Below are 17,000 nucleotides of genomic sequence, written 5' to 3' on the forward strand. Positions count from 1 at the left end.
CCCACCAGTCTGGGACCTGCCCTTGCCAGGTGGAAGGGAAGCTGGTGACCACATGTGCCCAAGGCAGCACACCCCCAATACCTAAATGCCCCTTCTTGCTTAGGAAGAGCACCCAGGGTCAGTGGGCACAGTGAAATCAAAGACCACATTTCCCAGCCGCCCCTGCAGCTGGGCGTGGCCACAGGACTGCATTCCTGAGGAGGCAAGACCAGAAGCATTGGGTGGGGATTCTGGGATGTCTCCTCAAAGGCGGGGGGGGGGGGGGGGGGGCGCGGCACAGTCCTCCAGTTCCTTCCTTCCTGACACCTGGAATGCAGATGTGAAGGCTGGAGCTCAGGTAGTCATTTTTGACCAAGAGTCAAGGCACCTGGTTTCCCAAGGCCATGGCAGCTGCTGAGCCACCCTGGGAGAGAGAGAGAGAGAGAGAGAGAGAGAGAGAGAGGGAGGAAACCCCTGTGTGTTCAGCATGGCTGTCTGGGGTTTCTGAGGTGATGGGTAGCCTGTCCTGGGCTGATCTAGGGCACACTATAACTTTGTTGAAACCATGATCTATGATTCACACTCAGAGTGTGCCCTGGTCAGAGGAACACGGGCTGGTAATGAGTTTCAGAATCACCAAGCTCTTGGGGTGACAGCTTCTCAAAAGCCCCTTTCCATTCCCAGCCTCTTCTCTCTCAGGGAAACTCTCCGAAACTGCCCTGAAAGCCCCTTCCCTGGCTGGTGCCGGGAACTCCTGCCCTCTTATGAGAGCACTGAGTCCCATGGAAACCCCTGGAAGCCCCCTACCTCCCCCTCCCCCAGCCCGATTCAGTGACTCAGCATCACTGAGGCTCAAAAGTGGGGGAGGGGGGAGAGGTCAGCAGTCAGGGAAGCCTGGCAGGCTCACCGGAAGAAGAAAAAAAACGGTCATCTCAGCCAATGGGATCCGGCATCGCACAAACGGACTGACACACACGACGGAGTAGGGCTCAGTCCAGGCACGTGGTGTTTGGTGATCGACGGACAAAATTTACCGTAATAACAAAGCTAAAGAGACAGACCATGTCATCATCCCCACAGAGGCAGGGCGGGTGGTTCATCGAGTCTGGGATAATTTGAGTGTCCTCGAGAGTAACAACTGTGGTCAACAGAAACACACTGAAGATACAAAAACCCATGGGTCCTGCACACCCGTGTTCACAGCAGCGTTACACATGGCAGCCAAAAGGGGGAAGCGACCACGTGTCCATGGACGGATGATGGATAAACAGATGTGGCCCGTGCACACATGGAATCGGATTCAGCCATAACGAGCAGTGAAGTTCTGACACCTGCTCCAGCACGGGCGGACCTCCGGGACCTCGTGCTGAGTGAAGTAAACCAGTCCCCAAAGGACAGATCCTGTGTGATCCCACTCGTATGAGGTCCCTGGAGCAGTTAAAGTCCTAGAGACAGAAGTAGGATGGTGGGGACAGGGGCTGGGGGAGGAGATGGGGAGTGAGTGTCGAATGGGGACGGAGTTTCTGTCTGGGGAGGTGAAGAGTCCCAGGGGTGATGGCAGTGGTGGTCGCATGACTATGTGAGTATACTTATCGCTTAACCACTTAAAAATAAAATAAAATTTACCACTTAAAAGTGGTTAAAAGTGGTTAAAGTGGTTAAAGTGGTAAATTTTATTTTATTTTAATTTATTTATTTTTTTAAGTAATTGAAAGTATCCTAAGCAATTCTTTTCCCAAGCTTTTTTTTTAATGTTGGGGGTAGGAGTTTATTAATTAATTAATTTATTTTTGCTGTGTTGCATCTTTCGTTTCTGTGCAAGGGCTTTCTCTAGTTGCGGCGAGCGGGGGCCGCTCTTCATCGCAGTGCGCGGGCCTCTCACTATCGTGGCCTCTCTTGTCGCGGAGCACAGGCTCCAGACGCGCAGGCTCAGTAGTCGTGGCTCACGGGCCCAGTTGCTCCGCGGCATGTGGGATCCTCCCAGACCAGGGCTCGAACCCGTGTCCCCTGCACTGGCAGGCGGATTCTCAACCGCTGTGCCACCAGGGAAGCCCTTAAAATGGTGAATTTTATGTTATGTATAATTTACCACAATAAAAATCCCTGAGTCCTTAATGATACTCGGCGAGAGGGTGAGAGAGGGTCCAAGACCTTGGCTACAGCAGGAGGTGACTGTCACCTATCGGCTGGGAGGAGAGGGAGGGGCAGCTCATTTCCCCCCGCCCCGAACCTGCCGGAGGACACAGGTGGAAACGCCACATAATGGGAAAGTCACCACTTAGCCAGCCAAGCAAGGTGGCTGCCCTGGGATGGGGCGTGGGGCGTACAGCTCCAGGAGGGCCGGCCAGGGTGCCGGGGGGCATCCACCCCACCACCCATCACCGGCCCTGTCGAAGGAGTGGTTGTTGTCGCCGTGATCCCGGTGCCAGAAACGTCAAACTGAACCTGCCGGGGCTTTAGAACCCCTTCCCAGTCACGGGAAGCCCGTGCTGGAGAACCACGTACAATGACTCTGGGAGGACCCAATCCAGCAAATCGAGGACGTGCGACACTTTAGGAGACAGGCCCCTTCAGAAAGCGAAAGTCACGGGCGCAAGGGGTCGGGGCGCTGCTTCCGCGTGAGGAGACCAAGAGGCCTGAGGCCAACCAGGCGCGCCGTCCCTGCTGTAAACACCTGGGGACAACCAGGCTGGCTGTCGGGGGCCGAGGGGTGCAGAGGGCAGGCAGGACATGGCGTGGCTCTGGAGGTGAGCTCGGGGGTCTGGGTGCCGGGCCAGGGGCCGCATTCTGCTCAAACACAAAGCCCGTCTCAGGGACCTTCGTGCCTGTTGAACGTGGGTGGTGGTCCCCTCCTTCCCCTATAAAACCTTTAGGAGCAGTGAGGAGAGTGGAGACGTTGCCCGGAGGTGCATGGTGCCCGGCAGATGCCCGGAGAGCGTCGCCACCGCCTTGAGTTTGAATCCATGAATATTCGACCCACTTAAAACGGTGAATAATGTTCCCCTGTCATGAGGTGATGGAAGTGAGGTTGCAGACAGGGTCAGTGAGGAAACCCTTCTGGGTTCACAGACACCTGCCTGGTGGAAGTGGGACCACGGAAACTAGTGGTCTCTTCTCAAGGGGGCCCCCGGGACATTGTCAAGATGGGGCTACAGGGTCCCCCGTTGTCCTGCCTGAAAGACACTCAGCCTCCAGGAAAAGCACCCAGCCCCCTCACCCCCGCAAAACCCCTTCCCCGCACCTGCTTTGCTGGTCAGGAATTGTGCTTGGAAGGGGGTGGCGTGGGCACAGCTGCCACCCCCCAGCTCACAGCCCTCCACTCCCACCGCAGGGGCCCAGGCTTCCCTTCCCAGGCCCCCCTGAAGACCCCAAGGGGAGGATTCAGCTGCCACCCCTGACCCGACAGCCACGGCACAGAGGGTGACGGTGGCCAGGGTTTTAGGCCCAAGCGCATCAGCTGGGTGCGGGGCAGCCTGGGAATACGCGGACCTCTAGTGAGCGTGTAGAAGGGAACAGTCCCGGGCAGGGCCTGGGCCGCCCCCATGATGACAGCTGTCCCCCGCCATCCCTGAGGGTGCCTGGCCCACTGGCCGGATGTGGGCAGTGCCCCGGCTGAGGCCCTGCCTCGCTCGGACCCCAGGGGTGTGGGTACCACCCGGCCCACCCAGAGCCTCAGCTCTACCTTCCTTTGCTCATCTGGGAAGAGCTGCCCCGGGCAGGTGCTCCGGAAAGGCCACGATGAGCCTGTGCTCAGACCCGCACGTGCTGCACACCCAGCTCTCTGGGCGCCCATGTTCCCACCCACCCTGAGAAGCTGCGGTGCGGTGGAGGTGGGGGAACGGAGAGGGAGCCAGCCTCCAGCCACCAGATGAACGTCCGAGGGAAAGTGCAGAGTGGGGGCCAGCCCTCCTAGGCTCCCTGGGCCCTGGACGTGAGGGGGGGGCGGTGGCCTCATTTCCAACGTCGCCTACCGCCCGTGCTGTGGTGCTGGACACAGGTCACCCACAAATGTTGGTGGGCCCAGCCGTGCCCTGGGCTGAAGAGCCAGGTCTGCAGTGGGGATGCAGAGAGGGGCCCACGGTGCCTCCGTCTCACCCTGAAACCCAGAACCAGCCCAGGGTGGTCAGGCAAGGTGGCGGTCACCTGCAGCCCCCCGCCTCTTCCGAGGACACTGGTCACGTGCTTTAGGCTGTGATCCTGCAAGCCGGAGAGAGACACACAGACCCCCCCACCGCCAGCGTGGACACTGGGTCCCTGGGGGGTCCCACTCGGCCTCTCAAGAGAAACCCACCCTCAGAGGCCACCTGGCCTGGCTGGGACCGGCTTTAGGGGCTCAGAGACACCACCTAGACGGGGTGTGCTGGCCCACCCCAGGATGGGGAGTGGGGAGGGCGGGCTCCATGTGAGACGTCTGGGCGCTGGGGACAGGTGCTGTCCTGGGGCCACGGCGGGCAGTGCCAGGCAGCATCTCTGCTCCCAGTGCCCCACGGGTGTCCCTGGGAAGGCAAGGCCTCTTGCAGGCAGCCCTGCTCTGTGCCCAGCGGCCTGTGAGGGGCCATGCCAGGCCTGGGCCTGCGGAGCTGGGGTCCGTCTCCCCGGGGGTCCCTGCCCCTGGGTGCCCAGCCGCAGCTGTCTGGGAGCAGTAGGCACCAGCAGCTCATGCGAGCTGGTCCCATGTCCGGCCCGAGCCGCCTAGGAAGGTCTTGAGGGAAGGCAGGTCTGGGTGTTGCCAGGACCATGAGAAGTGGCACTGAGGCCATTTTCAGCAAAGCCATGAGGCCACAGTCTCAACACCAGTGAGAAGACGCCCCGGCGGGCTGGCCAACCCCAGGTCTTGAGGTCTCGCTCTGTCTGCGGTTTGGGGAGTTTTAGAGACACTCCTGCTACTTCCTGAAAGCTCTCAACTGGGCCTGCAAGGAGGGAGCACGAGGCTGGCGCCGGGCGGGCCCTGAGTAAGTCCCGGGCCCCTGTGCGGGGAGCAGTCGAGGTGGGGGTCTGAAAGCAGAGTGATTCGTTGGCATAAAGGTGGGGGCTTGGTGGAGGGTCTTAACCTGGGCTCCTTCACCAAGAGGGACCCCGGAGCACCACAGATGCGGTGGAGGGCGGGGGGCTGGGGGAGGGACGGTCCCTCTGCGGCCCCTTCAGAGCTGCTGAGATTCCCCTTTGCAGAGTCCCCCGCCCCCCGGCCGCAGTGCTGGGCCGGCTGGGAGCTGGGACCCGGGAGCCGGGGGCTTATCCCCCTGGGACGCTCTCCTTGCCGTCTGAAAGCGTATCTTAAATGACGGGAGGGACCCACTGCACACGCAGGGCATAGGGCGTCGGGGGCCAGCGCGGGGGGCCAGGTCCCTCAGGGCCTCCGCCAGGCACTCAGGGACTTCCCCGGGGCTGCGTGCTTGCCGCCGATTCTCGGAGGTGGTGGGGAGCCTGGCAGGGTGGGTGTAACGCGCGGCCACCCTGGTCTCCAGGGCCTGGTGGGGCCAGAGGCACGTGGGCGAGAGGAGGGACGGAAAGACAGGGGGTGTCTGCTGGGGTGGGCAGCCAGCCTGGTCCTGAGGCTGGGCAGCTCGCGGGCTTCTTGGGACGGTGTCCAGTGCCAGGCCCTGTGGGGGGGCTCCCGTAGGTGCCTGCCGAGAACGGTGGGCAGGGGCTGGGCGCTGAGGAAGGGGTTCTTCATGGCGTCTCTGCCTGGACGGTGACAAGGTGATGTTGTAGGGGTTCCTGCAGGCAGAAGGGAGAGGACGGAGATGCCTCCGGCGACGGTGGGACGAGGCGCGGTGTTCCACCCCCATAGCCATCGAAGAAGTGGAGGTGCATTTTAGAAGGCACATTGTAAAAAATCTGCCTAAATGGGGGAAATGGAGATGGACTCCTGCTGTGCTGGTGAGCTGGGGGCCCCTGGTTCAGCTGCCTGAGAGCAAGGAGCTCAGGGGCTGCAGGGGCTGATAAGTCAGGAGCTCCCTCCCCAAAGTGTAACCTGCGCAGAGACAGAAATAAAGTCGAAGCTCTGAGTGGGAGCAGGTGGGAGTGAGAGGTTGGAAGTCACCCGACAGGCCCCGCCATGGTGAAAGGGTAAAGACGTCCCAGCAAACCCACAGTGATGATGAGTAGCCGGGGACCAGGCTCCACGGTGTGCGATGGGGCAGCCGGAGGTGAGGGCAGCGGGCGTGCTGGACGCGGGCTCGCCCCCTGTGCTTTTGCGTTTGTTTGAAAAACTCCAGAGTGAAACGTCTGGAAGCGTATCTTAAATGACGGCAGGGACCCACTGCACACGCAGGGCGTAGGGCGTCGGGGGCCAGCGCCGGGGGCCGGGTCGCTCTTCACCGTGTCATGTGAGCGTCCATCCGGACGCAGTGCCTCCTGTGGGGCTGCCAGGGGCCCTTCGGGGATGTGCAGGCACTAGGGTGGTGCCCAGGGCCAGAGAGGGTGGGGGCAGGAGACAGGGGCCGCTGGAGCCCAGGGCTGGGTGCGTAGGGGCTTCGGGCTGACCTGGGCCACCCACCCCATGGCCTGTGGCTGTCACAGCCCCCCTGGAGCACGGAGAGGGGACGGAGGCCCTGAGCCCACCAGGCTGGCATGCGGGGCAGGAAGGGCAGTGAGGCTGCTGGTGTGGAAGATGCGTCCCTCTTGGCACCTGACCCCGGGAGAGGACGAGGGGGCACCCAGGCCTATGGTCTCCTGGCCGGCAAGAGCCCCAGCTGCCGGTGGGGAGGGGCCACGGGCACTCTGGGGCTGGCAGGGTGGGGACACCAGGAGGGGACAGTCCACGGCCACCCCGGGAGGAGGCCGGGGCGGGCGGAGACCTGAAGCCACGTGTCCATTGGGCAGGGAAAGGCCAAGACGAGGCCCAAGCCTGGGCTGAGCTCTGCTGGGCAAAAGGCCGGGGCTGGGCCCGGGGGCAGGTGCCCAGGCCTGTGGCCGTGAGCAGGGCAGGACCGCACCCGGGCGTGGGGCGGTTCCAGAGCCTGGCTGCTCTGGCCTGGGCCTTCTGTGGCCCCCGGTCCTCTCAACGTGACCCCCGCACCCTGCCGGTGTGCCTGACAGTCAGGGACACGGCCCCGGATCTGGAATTAGTGCTCTGCTCTGCACAGACTGCACAGGGCAGGGGGGCAGAGCAGGGGCCCCAGGACCGCACAGTGTCAGTTGGGCCGCTTCCTCTGGCTTTTGCAGAAGTGACTTCTAGAGACAGTGGTCCCCTTTCTGCTGCCACCTGCATCAGGGAAGAGCCGGGCGGCGCAGCCCCTGGGGGAAGGGACCAGTTTTCCAGAATCTCAGTTCTGACAAAGGAGTCGGGCCCAGGGTGAGGCTTTTGTGTCCCTCCCAGGCTCACGGGGCTCAGGGGCGTCTGGACAGCTCCCAGGTGGGCTGGCACCCCTGCAGCTCATGTGGGCCACCCTCACAGTTGGAGACCCTCCTGGACCCCCCTTCATCAGGCTCAGCCCTCCCTCACCCCCGAGCTGACCGGGCCACAAACCGTGTGCCACGCTGGCCCCACTGGGTGGCCGCCCTGAGCACCTTGGGCCATCTCCTTAGAGGGCAGAGTTCGCTCTGCTTGCGGGTCTCAGGGCCAGGCATAGACCTCAGGCAGAGCACCCCTGGGTGGCTCCCTGCCTGACTTGCAGGGGGCTGACTGAGCAACGGGGGTGCAGGGATGGACAGGGGAGGCCCATTGACCCTGCAGGCCCACGCCCGCCAGTCCGTCAGGACGTGTTTCGAAAGGTCAGTGCGTTTCCGTGCTGCCGCAGCGCCTTACCTTTGTGTTTCCGAGGTCTTGCTTACTATCTAGGTCGATGAACTCTCTGCAGCTTCAGGTAAACACCTTGGCTTCCTGTTATTTCCCGGTGGTTCATCGGTTGTCAGCACAGCCGGCCCGCTCAGTGTTGGGGGGCGGGGCCTGCACCTGCCGACGCCCCACGGGGCTGGGGGCTCCGCCCGACAGGGGCTGTGGGTGGGGTCTGGGCCTGGCTCCAGGCTGGCTGAGGAAGGGTTTAGAGAGCCCGCCTCCCCCAGACCCTGTCTAGCTGACAGGATGGAGCTTACGTTAGGGGCACCTCTGGTTCCGGAAGGAAGCAGAGAGGTGGGGGGGCCAGAGTCCTGCCCCATCTGCCCGCACCCGTGAGCCCGTCCACCTCTGTCGTGGGCAGTCTCCCCGGGGTCCCGGGCCCTTTCGCAGGAGCAATGTCCATGCACTTTGCATCTCAGGTCATTCTTCCACCAGGAAAAATTCCTAGAAAGGATTTTATCTGCTCAAAAGTGAAGCACAGGGCTTCCCTGGTGCCCCAAAATAAATAAATTTATTTTTTAAAAAAGTGAAGGGCTTCCCTGGTGGCGCAGTGGTTGGGAGTCCGCCTGCCGATGCAGGGGACGCGGGTTCGTGCCCCGGTCCGGGAAAATCCCACATGCCACGGAGCAACTAAGCCCGTGCGCCACAACTACTGAGCCTGCGCTCGAGAGCCCGCGAGCCACAACTACTGAAGCCCGCGCGCCTAGAGCCCGTGCTCCACAACAAGAGAAGCACCGCAATGAGAAGCCCACGCACCACAACGAAGAGCAGCCCCCGCTCGCCGCAACTAGAGAAAGCCTGCACGCAGCAACGAAGACCCAACGCAGCCAAAAATTAATTAATTAATTAAAAAGAAATGAAAAAAAAAAAAGAAAGAAATGGAGGGGCTTCCCTGGTGGCGCAGTGGTTGAGAGTCCGCCTGCCGATGCAGGGGACACGGGTTCGTGCCCCGGTCCGGGAGGATCCCACATGCCGCGGAGCGGCTGGGCCTGTGAGCCATGGCCGCTGAACCTGCGCGTCCGGAGCCTGTGCTCCGCAACGGGAGAGGCCACGGCAGTGAGAGGCCCGCGTGCCGCAAAAAAAAAAAAAAAAAAAAAAAAGTGAAGCACACTGAAGAATTTTTTTTAATTAATTAATTTTATTTTTTGCTGCATTGGGTCTTTGTTGCTGTGCGCGTGTTTTTTCTAGTTGCGGCGAGCGGGGGCTACTCTTCCTCGTGGTGCACGCGCTTCTCATTGCGGTGGCTTCTCTTGTTTCAGAGCACGGGCTCTAGGTGTGCAGGCTTCAGTAGTTGTGGCACGTGGGCTCAGTAGTTGTGGGTCACGGGCTCTAGAGCGCAGGCTCAGTAGTTGTGGCGCACGGGCTCAGTTGCTCCACGGCATGTGGGATCTTCCCGGACCAGGGCTCGAACCCGTGGCCCCTGCATTGGCAGCCGGATTCTTAACCACTGTGCCACCAGGGAAGTCCACATTGAAGATTTTTGAGACATGTTACCAAATTGTGCTAGAAAACATCTGTGCCCGTTTATGCTCCCAACACAGTGAAGGATCCCACTTCCTCACTCTCTTGCCAACACCAAGAATTAAAGTTCTTTATTTTTGCCAATCTGATAAGCAAGGCAAAGACCACTGTTGGGTGTTTACGTTCGCATTTCTTTGACTATATGAGTGAAGCTGAGCGCTTTCCAATTTGTAGGAGGTACTTTTACTTCTTCTGTGAACGATCAGCTCCGACACTTATTCCTGTGGATTTGTGGGAGTCCTTTTTATATTAAGCCTCAGCTGTCGTGTCCCACAGGATGGAGACAAGACTTGGCACTTAACACATGCTCACTAACCGTTTGTCAGATAACTTAATTTGTGATTTAATCCGATTTCCCTAAAGCAATTTCAACCCACCCTTTCTCCAGGTCATGTGAAACTCTGGAGGAAACGTCTCAACAGGATCGTCATATGACACACACCGCAGCCCCATCCTGAGCCCAGAGCCGTCAGCCATGACAGGTGAGAGCCCCACCCCATGCCTCCTTTGACTTGGAACATTTAGGAGGGAGCCCATGAGAATTTTTCTACCAATGCAGTTTGTCTCATAACAGGGAAAATTACTTCAAAAATTAGCATGCAAAAGTAAACTTCTCGAGGGACTTCCCTGGTGGTGCAGTGGCTAAGACTCCGTGCTCCCAATGCAGGGGACCCAGGTTCGATCCCTAGTCAGGGAGCTAGAGCCCACATGCTGCAGCTAAGAGTTCGCGTGCCACAGCTAAAAAAAAAAAAAAAAGTAGACTTCTTGAAATAAAAACTAACTCAGGAACAATAAAGCCGGAGGCTGGGCTTCCCTGGCGGCTCAGTGGTTGGGGGTCCGCCTGCCGACGCAGGGGACACGGGTTCGTGCCCCGGTCTGGGAGGATCCCACATGCCGTGGAGTGGCTGGGCCTGTGAGCCAGGGCCACTGAGCCTGCGCATCCAGAGCCTGTGCTCTGCAACGGGAGAGGCCACAACAGCGAGAGGCCCGCGTACCGCAAAACAAACAAACAAACAAAACAAAAAAGCAAAATACCAAGTGCTAACGAGGATGTGGAGAAATGGGAACCCCTGTGCGCTGTCGGTGGGACCGGAAAATGGAGCAGCTGCTGGGGAAAGCAGTATGAAGATTCCTCAAAAAGCTAAAATAGAGAATCACCATATGATCCAGCAATCCACAAAAAAGAAGTGAACTTGGGACTTCCCTGGCAGTCCAGTGGTTAAGAATCTGCCTTCCAATGCAGGCTACTCGGGTTCGATCCCTAGTCAGGGAACTAAGATCCCACATGCCGCAGGGCAACTAAGCCCACGCGCCACAACAAAGAGCCTGCCTGTGGCAGCTAAGACCCAACGCAGCCAAAAATAAATAAGAAGTGAACACAGGTGTGGAAGAGGTATTTGCACACCCATGTTCATGGCAGCACTGCTCACAATAGCCAAGATGTGGAAGTAGCCCAAGTGTCCACAGACAGAAGAGTGGAAAACCCTAATGTGGTCCACACAGTGGGCTGTAACTCTGTCCTAAAAAGGAAGGATGTTCTGACACATGGACCCTGAGAATATGATGCAAAGTTAAAAAGCCCCAGAAGGACACCTTCGTTACGATCCACTCACAGGAAGGGCTGGGGGAGGAGTGGGCAGTGAGTGTTTAATGGGGACAGAGTTTCAGTGTTGCAAGATGAAAAATTCTGGAAATGGATATGGTGACGGTTGCACAACAATGTGAATGTACTTAGTGCCGCAGAAATGGACACTTAAAATGGTTACGATGGTCACTTTTATCTTAGGTATATTTTACCAGAATTTTAAAAATTGGGAAAAACGAGTGGCACAAAAGGGTGTCGGGAGCATGCTGGGGGGCCGACAGCTCCATCACCCTGGGACCTTCACAGCGAGCTTTCAGCTGAAGAACGAGCACTGCTCTCTGCCCACCTTCACTGGCCTGCCGCTGACTTCTGCATCAGGTCGCCCTGCGGGGGGCGGGGGGTGCTGAAAACCATGCATGGGCGCTGGGGCTGAGTCCCTCGGGAGGGCCCTCGAAGCCCGAGGGATCCCCGACGGCTGCGCGCCACCCCACGGCCGTGTCAGCGTTGGCACGCCCCGAGGTTTCCTTGGCTGTTGGATGTGCATGTGGAAAGGCCCAGGGGTCACGGGCTGCGGAAGCAAGGGCCACGTTCTCTGCTGTCACGGAGGCCACCCAGGCCTGTCCAGCCTGCTGTCTACTCCCCTGGCCGGGTCACGGGGCCATCACCGCCAGAGGCTGCTGCGGCTGGGCGGCAGCGTGAAGCTCCACCTGCGACCGGGTGCTGCCTGTGGTTCCCGCTGACCTCAGGGGGCTGCTCCCCCCGCAGTCTGCTGTCCGAGGTGCACAGGGCCTAAACGGGACAGCCTCTCCCGAGGCCAGGGCACAGGCTCTGGGAGGTGCGCGTCCCCCCATGGCCACCCAGATGCTCCTGTCGCACGGCAGGTCCCAGGGGCGGGTCAGGAGGGAGAGGGTCCAGGGAGGCTCTGGGCACAGGTCAGGCAGTGGGTGCTGGGGTCACCGTCACGAGAGCGACCCAGGAGAGGCAGGCTGGGCGGGAGAGGGAGGGTGCCTGGGACACGCTGGCTTCCTTCCGCATGTCGTGTGGGGTCCCTCAGCCCGGGGAGCCCCCGGTGTGAGTCATCGCAGTGTCCGTGGATCCTTAGACGGGGGGCAGGGGGCTCACCCCTACCGCAGGGGGCTCACCCCTACCGCAGGGCGCTCACCCCTAGAGCAGGGGGCTCACCCCTACCACAGGGCGCTCACCCCTACAGCAGGGGGCTCACCCCTACAGCAGGGCGCTCACCCCTACAGCAGGGCGCTCACCCCTACCGCAGGGGGCTCACCCCTACCGCAGGGGGCTCACCCCTACCGGAGGGCGCTCACCCCTACAGCAGGGGGCTCACCCCTACAGCAGGGCGCTCACCCCTACAGCAGGGCGCTCACCCCTACCACAGGGCGCTCACCCCTACCGCAGGGGGCTCACCCCTACAGCAGGGCGCTCGGTCCTGTGACTCATTCCTGTCCCCTCGGAAACACCTGGTGGGGAGGCAGGTGAGGGTACCACCTCGCAGGTGCCTGGAGCGCCCCTCCCCACTGGCTTCCTTCCCCCTGTTGAGAGGGGTGGTAGCTGGTGTCCCAGGCAGGGCTTCAGGGGAGGGCAGGTGGGCATCCAGGTCCCGCCATCCTCCTGGCTCCTCCATGACAAGCAGGCACTGGAGCTTGGAGGAGCCCCCAGTGCCAGTCTGTGCTTCTTCCCAGCCCCCCATCCCAGCAGGGACCCCAAAGCCCTGGTGAGCTTCCACTTCCCATGCCGTGGCCCACCAGCCCGGCTCTGCACGGTCCCAGTGCGAACCCCGCAAAGCCCGGGTGACACATCTGAAGAGCGTCGTGAAAGCTTGCCTGAGCCCGCAGGGGTGGAGGGCAGTCGGGAGCGGGCAGCGGGCCGTGGGCTGTGGGGAGCCCTGGGTTGTGTGACGCCGAGCTCGCTCTGAGCTGGGCTTCATATGACGGCTGACGGTGGCGACTGTCCCGTGTAACTGATGCTTAGAATCAGCAGAGGGACGCTGACGGGCCTAAGGTTTCAGGACTCGTTGCATGTTTATGGACTGACTCCTTACCGCTTGCTTCTTGAGGGGACCACAGGTGAGCCCTGGCTCCCACGTGGGGAGGGCGTGGGCTCTGAATTGGGACACCTGCATAGGGACCCCAAAGTTCAGCTCTGCTATGAGGCCTGGATGGAAACCAGCCCTGGAGTGAATCCAAGGACTCCTGCCCTCCGCCTACCTGAGCCCACAACCCCTCGGAGGACAGCCCCTCCCACTCAGGAAATGCCCACGGATAACACCCCATCAGGCGTGAGCTCACAACCGCCACAAGACATGCGCAGGAGCCGGCCTGTGGGAGGGTGTGCAGGCACTGTGCCGTGGCGGGGGTCCTGCCTCCAAGACTGCAGGGGCTGGGAAGGCCACACACAGTGACATCAGTACGTTGGGTGAATGTGAGGAGATCAGAGACGGAAGGAAAAACATAAGCAGAGAACAAGAGACTCGAAAGGGAGCCAGATGGAGTGTCTAGAAATGAAAGATATGATCCCTGAATTTTAACGGAGTGAATGAGTAAAAAAAAAACCCACCAATTAGACACAGGTACAAAGAGCTCACAAACTCAAGTTCAATGTCAGTAGGTTGCCTGGACAGACGGATGGTCCTGCAGGATGGGGGAGGGGGGGGAGGGTGCAGAGCGAGGTGGGGACGGGGCGAGAGGTCCAGCACGTGCCTGACCAGAGCCCCAGGAGGCAAACAGGGGGCCATCCGGGGCACTGGGGTGTACAGAGTCTCAGATTCAGGGGTCCGAGGGCACGGCAACTAGACAGCAGGCGGCCACCGTCGCAGCTTCAGAAGCCAGAAGACAGGCTGCAGCGGGGCCGGAGCTAAATCGGACCCCTGGGGGGACCGTCCTCCAGAATTGGGGTAAAAGTGCATTTCGGATGAACCAAAGCTGGGGCAGGCTCTCGTCCACAGGGCTTGCGAGGGCCGTCCTCAGGGAAAGGAGGGAATGACCTTGGAAATGCAGCAGATGGAGGACAGGGAGCGGGCGGAAGTCTGGCCGACACGTGGGCACCTGTGAACAGGGAGGGACAGTGTGAACACGACAACAACCACGGCAGGAATAGTAATAATAACAACATCTGACCTACGGGGTTAAACAGGCAAAGAACCCACACGACTAACGTAACTGGGACCAGAATTGCACGTCAGCCGAACGTGGGGCCCTTAGAGCAACAGCGTCCCAGGGTTTGTGCCCACGCAGGAGGTGAAGGTTCTGACTAACTTTAGACACTACTAAATAACGCACATTAAAACATCCAGGGTCCTCTCGAAAAGATTAAAAATGGCTTAACAATCTCCAAACCAATAAAGGGGGAAAGAGACTAAGAACTAAACTCAGTAAATCCGAAAGATGTATTGTTTGCTAGGGCTGCTGTAACAAAGGACCACAGACCAGGTGATTTATTTTTTTACTTTATTTTTTGGCTGCATTGGGTCTTTGTTGCGATGCGTGGGCTTCTCATTGTGGTGGCTTCTCTTGTTGTGGAGCACAGGCTCTAGGCACGTGGGCTTCAGTAGTTGTGGCACGTGGGCTCTGTAGCTGTGGCTCTTGGGCTCTAGGGCACAGGCTCAGCAGTTGTGGCGCACGGGCTTAGTTGCTCCGTGGCACGTGGGATCTTCCCGGACCAGGGCTCGAACCCGTGTCCCCTGCGTTGGCAGGCGGATTCTTAACCACGGCGCCACCAGGGAAGCCCAGATCAGACGACTTAAATCACAGACATTTCTTCTGTAGCCCTGGAGGCTGGAAGTCCGAGATGGAGGTGTGGGCGGGCTGCATTCGTCGGAGGCCCCTCTCCTCAGCTTGGGATCGCCGTCTTCTCCCTGTCCTCACATCGGCTTTCGTTCACGCGTGTCCCTGGGTTTAAATGTCCCCTTTTTATAAGGACATAGTCATACTGGATTAGGACCCACCCTAAAGATCTCATTTTGACTTGGTCACCTCTGTAAAGACCCCATCTCCAAATCCGGTCACGTTTTGAGGTCCTGGGGCTTAGGACTCCACATATCTTCTTTGGGGGGGTGGGGGGGGACACAATTCAACTCATAACAGAAGGCGAATAGAGAATAAAGTCTCCTCAAGCCCACAGACAGCGCTTTGGAAAATGACTGTTGGTGACAAGGACGTGGTATTGCCCGCCTTGTACCCTCGAGGCCGTCGGCTGGGGGATGGGGGACTTAGGGTCACTTTAGGAAACCATCTGGAAAGTTTTAACCCTGGCGCGCCCAGTCCGCAGCTGACAAGAGCCTTCTTGCGCCAGCACATCTGATTCAGGTGGTTCCCAGCGACACTCGCCCTCACGCTGTCTCTGCCCCACAGGAAACGCCACGCCGGTGGCCAGCCCTCTGCCAGGGGCCCTGTCGACTGGCGTATCTTCCCAGAACTGCACGTCGAAGGTGCCCTTCAACGACAGCAGGGTGTTCCTGGTGACTGTGTACAGCACCGTGTGCATGCTGGGCCTGCCAGCCAACTGCCTGACGGCCTGGCTGACGCTGTTGCAGGCGCGCCAGGGCCACGTGCTGGCCGTCTACCTCTTCTGCCTGGCGCTGTGCGAGCTGCTGTACATCAGCACCCTGCCGCTCTGGGTCGTCTACATCCAGAACGGGCACTGCTGGCTCCTGGGCCCATGGGCCTGCAAGGTGACCGCCTACGTCTTTTTCTGCAACCTCTACGTCAGCATCCTCTTCCTGTGCTGCATCTCCTGCGACCGCTTCCTGGCAGTGGTGTACGCGCTGGAGACGCGAGGCCGCCGCCACCAGAAGACGGCCATCCTCGTCTCCGTGTCTGTCTTCGTTCTCGTGGGGCTCGTCCACTACCCGGTGTTTCGGATGGAGGAGGAGGGAACCTGCTTTGAGAAGCTGCCGATGGACCGCGAGATCGCCGGGTACTACTACACGCGCTTCGCCGTGGGCTTCGCCATCCCTCTGTCCGTCATCGCCTTCACCAACGAGCGCATCTGCAGGAGCATCAAGATGAGCGCCGGCCTGAGCGCCGCCCAGAAGGCCAAGGTGAAGCGCCTGGCCGTCGCGGTCGTGGCCATCTTCCTGCTCTGCTTCACTCCCTACCACCTGGTGCTCCTGGCCAAAGCCATAGCCTTTTCCTACTACAAAGGAGACACGGGCCTTGTGAGCGCCTTCGAAATCAAACTGTACACGGTCTCCGTGGTGTCCCTGAGCCTGGCCACGGTGAACAGCGTGGCTGACCCCATCATATACGTGCTGGCCACAGAAGCTTCACGCCAAGAAGTGTCCAGAATCCACAGGGGGTGGAAAAAGTGGTCCATGAAGACAGACGTCGCCAAGCTCACGTATTCGAAGGATTCGCAGGAGGCACAGTCGCCCACATAGCTCACCAACGGCTACGCCTTCCCCAAGCCTGTCCGCCCACCGGGGCCACCGCCGGGCGCGCGGCCTCGCCACGCACCCTGGAGGGCCTGACCGAGGCGTCCTGCTGAACCCAGCGTGGGAGTCCAGGGCCGATCGCTCGGCTTCCCACGGGGCCTGCCCGCCAGCGTCCACAGCGCTGGCTGTGGAGCCCCCTCTGGACGACACGCCACAGATTTCTCGTTCCTGGAGCTTCTGCCCCTTGTGGGTCCCAGCCCCGCAGCCTTTTCCACTGGGAGCAGAAGCCCCACAAGGGAGGTGGCAGCACGCCGAGGGTAAGGGCGAGTCTGCCAGCTGCAAGGGGAGCCCGTGGCGGGCGGGAGGGCTTGTTCTGGCTGGCGCTCTCGGCTATTAGCGCACCGCAGGGTCGCAGGCAGAGGCCGTGTGGCCACGTGGTGCTGCCGGCAGCTGGCACAGGCCCTGCGTGCGGTAGGTGCCTGTCAGCCTCCGCGTGACGGCTTTATTTCCCGCGCTTTTCTGCAAGCGTTGCTTGGATGACTGTGACAGTACATGGCGGGGCCAGATTGTCAGTGCAAACCGTGCCCCTCCTGAGGCGGCTGCTCACGGGGCCGTGGCTGGGGCCTCTCTGTGCTGCAGACCCTGAGGGGAGCCGGGGGGCGGGGCGCACCCACATGGCCTCCGGAGGGAGCCCCAGTGCTCGTGGCAGGAATGCCCATCAGCCGGGAGGGCCGGGGGGCACCCCAGGC

General features: G+C 60.3%; 1 protein-coding gene across 1 annotated transcript; it reads left to right on the plus strand.

Annotated features, from left to right (window-relative positions):
- Positions 1-6,079: 6,079 nt before the first annotated feature.
- Positions 6,080-16,257, plus strand: GPR132 (G protein-coupled receptor 132; the record flags this gene model as incomplete). The annotated part of the gene is made up of 2 exons (XM_082648253.1): positions 6,080-6,128; positions 15,230-16,257. 2 exons carry the CDS (start codon positions 6,080-6,082, stop codon positions 16,255-16,257), a joined length of 1,077 nt encoding a protein of 358 aa, XP_082504379.1.
- Between the last annotated feature and the right edge of the window lie 743 nt (positions 16,258-17,000).

This window comes from Grampus griseus, assembly GCF_964374135.1.
Source record: "Grampus griseus genome assembly, chromosome: 2".
Taxonomy (NCBI): Eukaryota; Metazoa; Chordata; class Mammalia; order Artiodactyla; family Delphinidae; genus Grampus; species Grampus griseus.